Genomic DNA, 4,838 nt, shown 5'->3' on the forward strand with positions numbered 1-4,838 from the left:
GGTTTTACAGAGTACATTTTTTGTGTGTGATTGGATTGATAAAGAGGTATTTGGGAATGAGAGACAGTGCTATTTTCAGAAGTCATAGAATTTCACATATGGAAGGGACTACAGAGGACCCTGAATTTACTCTATTTGATAAGTCCATCACCATAGATACCACAAGACAACAACTTGTCACAAACAGGCATATTGAGCTGATATCTTTGGTAAAATTTCTTACGTCAGATGGATGATCTGTTCAAGATTCGTCTCCACTGAGAGGTAAGAGTTGAACAAGATTAATAACAATAATGATAACAATAATAATACTACCTAACATTTATACAGCATTTTAAGTTTCTTAAAAGCATTTTGAAATATCATATCTTGTGATCTTGACAAGAATCCTGGCAGATCGGTATTATTGTTATCCCCAATATGCAAATGATGATACTGAGGCCAAGTGAATGTCCAAATCTTATATAGCTACTAAGTATCTGATGCAGAATTTGTACTCATGTCTTCTTGACTGCTATCTACTGCATCACCTAACCATATTGTGCCAGGATTTTATGTTACTAGAAGCTTTATTTTTTCCCACAGAGTCAAGGAGTACTTAAGGACTTCAGAGTCATTGACAATGAGAACAAAGGGGCTACAAGCTGGAAAGCAGGCAGCTAAGAAGGCAGAGATGTGAACCAGCCAGAAAGTCAGTTTCCCCAAATATATATGCAATGTTAAAATAGCATTTAGTGAGTAAAAAGATACAAACATACTGACCAACAGTAGAATAGTTTGAGTGGCTTTAGTCTCAGGGGAGCTGGTATGTGTGAGGTTATTGCGATGAATATACATCACACTCTGATGGTGTCTATATAAGACAAAGACCATATAACCACTGGTTCCAATCATGATTGCTACACATAAAACATCAGGAAGGCATATTGTAAATATGTATAGTGTAGCATTAAATGGAACATCAGTTTTAAGAGAACAATATATGAAATTTCTTTCAGTAATGTTTTTGGTTCTATTTGGGCCATTGACATTTAAAAGAGTAAGGTAATATGCCACCAGATGAAAAGTCCAGCACAAGAAAGAGAATGAGACAATGGACTTTGGGTCTCTAGCTTTGAGGTTTGCCCACCTGGAGCTTCTAGAACTTAGAGTGATGGCTTGAAAGCTACTCAAGAGGCAGGTGGTGCAGAGGGAAAGGCCACGGGCCACTCGGTGAAGGTAAAACACAAGTTTACATCCTACATCATCCAGGAAATTGTTGAACCCAAATGCAGCCATTGTCTGAGGGACCCCTTTGGACAGAAGCACCAAGTCATTGGCAAAGGCCAAGTGGGAGAGAAGAAAGTCGATAAGTCTCAGTCTGGGACCAGTGAAGAAAGTGATGGAATAAAGGCCCAGGAGGAAGGAATTCCCCAGGGCCCCAAATGCAGTCTGAAACATAAAAAGGACCCCCAATACTATGTCATTAGAAGTCATTTTCTTTTTGTTGATGGGAGGTAAATGGTTGTCAAAATCAGTGGATACGTGCTTGTTCAGAAATGTAAGGTGTAGAAGATATTCCTGATATCTTGCTTGTCCTGTATTTCACCATGAACCATTCATTCCATCCAAAAGAATCTCATGAAAATATCTGTTTTTCTACTACCTGAAGGACCACTGAGAGGATAGTTTTGATTAGAAAGTTTCTGTTGTCTTTTTTATCCCCTTATTTTCTCGGAAATTCTTCTTTTAAATATTTGGGTTGAGTTCATCATTGGTGAAATGGTTAAATTTTGCAATTTGTATAAGGTAGTAGTAGATACCTTAGTACCTAGATGATGCCTATTACTTAATAACCCGCACATAGCATGTGATAGACTAATTGGTTGCATCTGTGATTTCATGGAAACTAACCCTATTGTATGTTAGATTTCATAGTTTTATATCTAATAGGTTTTGTTTTTTAATGTCTGTGCATTACAGCAGTCACTGGAATTAGTTGTTCAGTATTACTACATTTTGTTTTATTTTTCTACAGGTGATAGAGACAAGAAGAATCTAATATTTGCATTCCCAGCCATCTTTCTCTCTGACACCCTCTATGTCTCTTTCTCTATATCACTGTCTCTCTTTTTCTGTCTGTCTTTGTCTCTCTCTTTTTCTTTCTCTTTCCCTCTCTTCCCTCATGCTTAAAACTAAATTTATCGTTTGCAGTATTATGTCTTTATAATAAAGCTCAATACATGATATTAATATATCTCCTTCCTTTTCTCTCTGTTTTATTTTTTAATTTTTACTTTTGAGGAGGCAACTAGGTGGCACAGGGGATAAAGAACTGGACGTGGATTCAGGAGGACCTGAGTCCAAATCTGGCCTCAGACATTTGACACTTAGTAGCTATGTGACCCTGGGCAAATTACTTAACAACCCTCATTTTCCCACAAACAAAACAAAACAAACAACAACAACATAATTACCCTTGAGATTCTTGACCGTTTACCCATTCATATTATTTTCACTATTAATTTTCTAGGCGTAAATGTGTTACTTTGGTATGATTACTATGGCACAGAATGAGCAAATTAATACAAATAATAATGTGGTTTTTGTTATACTTACTCTTTACACTCATGATAATTAATATTTCTCTAATTCCCTTTTTACTTATTCTAAAAGTGTTTCATTGTTGGATTCCTTTGATTTGTTTGTAAATACTAATAAATATACTCCTAATCATATTGTGTTTCTTTTAACTACTAGAATTATTTTGAATGGAATTTCTGTTTCTAGCTCTTTTCCCTTTCTCCTAAATCTATTTTTAACCTTGCTGACATTATTCTGTTACGTTCTTATCCTGAAAATTTCCAAAATACTTTGTGCTTTCTCATGTTGGAACATCCCTTTCACATGAGAGCACTTGAGTTTACTCTTGGGGCCTCACACTTATAACGTGGGCATAGGCCGTACCTGCTTTATCCCCACCCCACCCAGTGCCTCAGACTCTTGAGAGTACCTCTCCTGAACCTTATTTTTAAATTCCCTTTTATATATTATCTTCCCCCTTTAGAATGTAAGTTCTTTGAGTATAGGAACTTTCTTTTAACTTATATTTGTATCAGAAGTACTTAGCAACATTTCTGGAATGTAATAAGCTCATACATATTTATTACCCTTTTGACTGTCAGATTTTGTTGGTTTTATGCAAGAATGCCAATGGTTTTTGTAAATTTATTTTGTATCCTGCAAGTTATTAAATCTATTATTTGTTTAGATCAATTTTGTTGACTCCTTGGTATGTCATAAACATCTCTTTGAGCTTACTTTTTTCAATTCTTTATTTATTTATGTATGTTCCCCACTTCTCCTTCCTGGTCTTCCTTTTCTTCTATGTCCTCTTGCTGATCTCATCATCTGCTATTGGTTCAACTATCATGCTGATGTCTCCAGGATCTAAGTATTCAGCTTTCACTACTCCTCTAGGATCCAATTTCTCTATACCTACCACATGATTAGAAATCTTGACTTGCATGTTCCATAGTAATGTGAACTCCATCATGTCTAGAAAAGAACATATTGCATTTTCTCCCTATAGATACTCCACCTCACAACTTCCCTCTTTGTGTGGAAAGCCTCATTGTTCTTCCTGTCGTGCAAGTTTGCAATAAAGAAATCTTTCTGAATTCATCAAATTCCCTCATTCTCCCTATCTTCTCAGTTGCCAATCCTTCATCAATCTACTTTTTAAAATTACTGGATCATTCTCATATTTTTAATTAATTAATTATTTTTTTGTGGGACAATGAGGATTAAGTGACTTGCCTAGGGTCACTCAGCTAATAAGTGTCAAGTATCTGAGGCCAGATTTTAACTCGGGCCCTCCTGAATCCAGGACTGGTGCATTTTCCACTGTGGCACCTAACTGCCCCTGATTGTTCTCATCTTAATATTGATAACACAGCCATCAAAGTTTTTCCCCTCTTTGTCCCTTACCTAAATAATTGGGATAATCACTTCCCAATAGATAAATAGTCAAAGGATATGAATAGAAAGTTTTCAAAGGAAAGAAAACCTACAGCTTTAAGGCAACATTCACATGGCAATATCATTCATAATTAAAGACATTCAAAATAATCAGATTATTAAAAATAATGTAAAGGGAACATATATTCTGTTGAAGGAGCTATAGGTAAAGAGGCAGATTTATATTCGTAGAGCTATGAATTGGTCCACCCATTCTGAAAAGTAATTAGGAACTATACCCTAAAAGTCACTAAACTCCATCTCTAATTGTTCTCTCTACCTCTTTGCAAATAAGTTTCAGGGGCAGCTAGGTGGCACAGTGGATAAAGCACTGGCACTGGATTCAGGAGAACCTGAGTTCAAATCTGGCCTCAGACATTTGACGCTTACTAGCTATGTGACCCTGGGCAAGTCACTTAACCCCCATTGCCCTGCAAAAACAAAAAACAAATAAGTTTCACAGCATGGAGATTCCTCTGTCATGAAGCATGCTCTCCTCTATTATGTTTTCAATTGGAACTCATATTTTATAATTTATAAAATTTAATATTTCTCACTCTGTTTCACACTCAACCTCATAATACTTTTTGTGATACCTAATCTTCTTAGAGATATATTTTTAAAATAATTTGGTATTCATAATACATTTTGTTCTTTTAAAAATGTTGAAACTGAAACAAAATTTATTTGGTTTTATTATGGATGCGATTTGTTTGTTTTTTTGGTGAGGCAATGGGGGTTGTGACTTGCCCAGGGTCACACAGCTACTAAGTGTCAAGGGTATGAGGCCAGATTTGAACTCAGGTCCTCCTGACTCCAGGGCCGGTGCTCTATCCACT

At 36.1% G+C, this 4,838-nt stretch overlaps 1 protein-coding gene across 1 annotated transcript; it reads right to left on the minus strand.

Moving 5' to 3' along the window:
• Positions 1–552: 552 nt before the first annotated feature.
• Positions 553–1,476, minus strand: LOC122748108 (vomeronasal type-1 receptor 1-like). The gene has a single exon (XM_043993817.1). It carries the CDS (start codon positions 1,474–1,476, stop codon positions 553–555), a length of 924 nt encoding a protein of 307 aa, XP_043849752.1.
• Positions 1,477–4,838: the final 3,362 nt, after the last annotated feature.

This window comes from Dromiciops gliroides, chromosome 3, assembly GCF_019393635.1.
Source record: "Dromiciops gliroides isolate mDroGli1 chromosome 3, mDroGli1.pri, whole genome shotgun sequence".
Classification (NCBI taxonomy): Eukaryota; Metazoa; Chordata; class Mammalia; order Microbiotheria; family Microbiotheriidae; genus Dromiciops; species Dromiciops gliroides.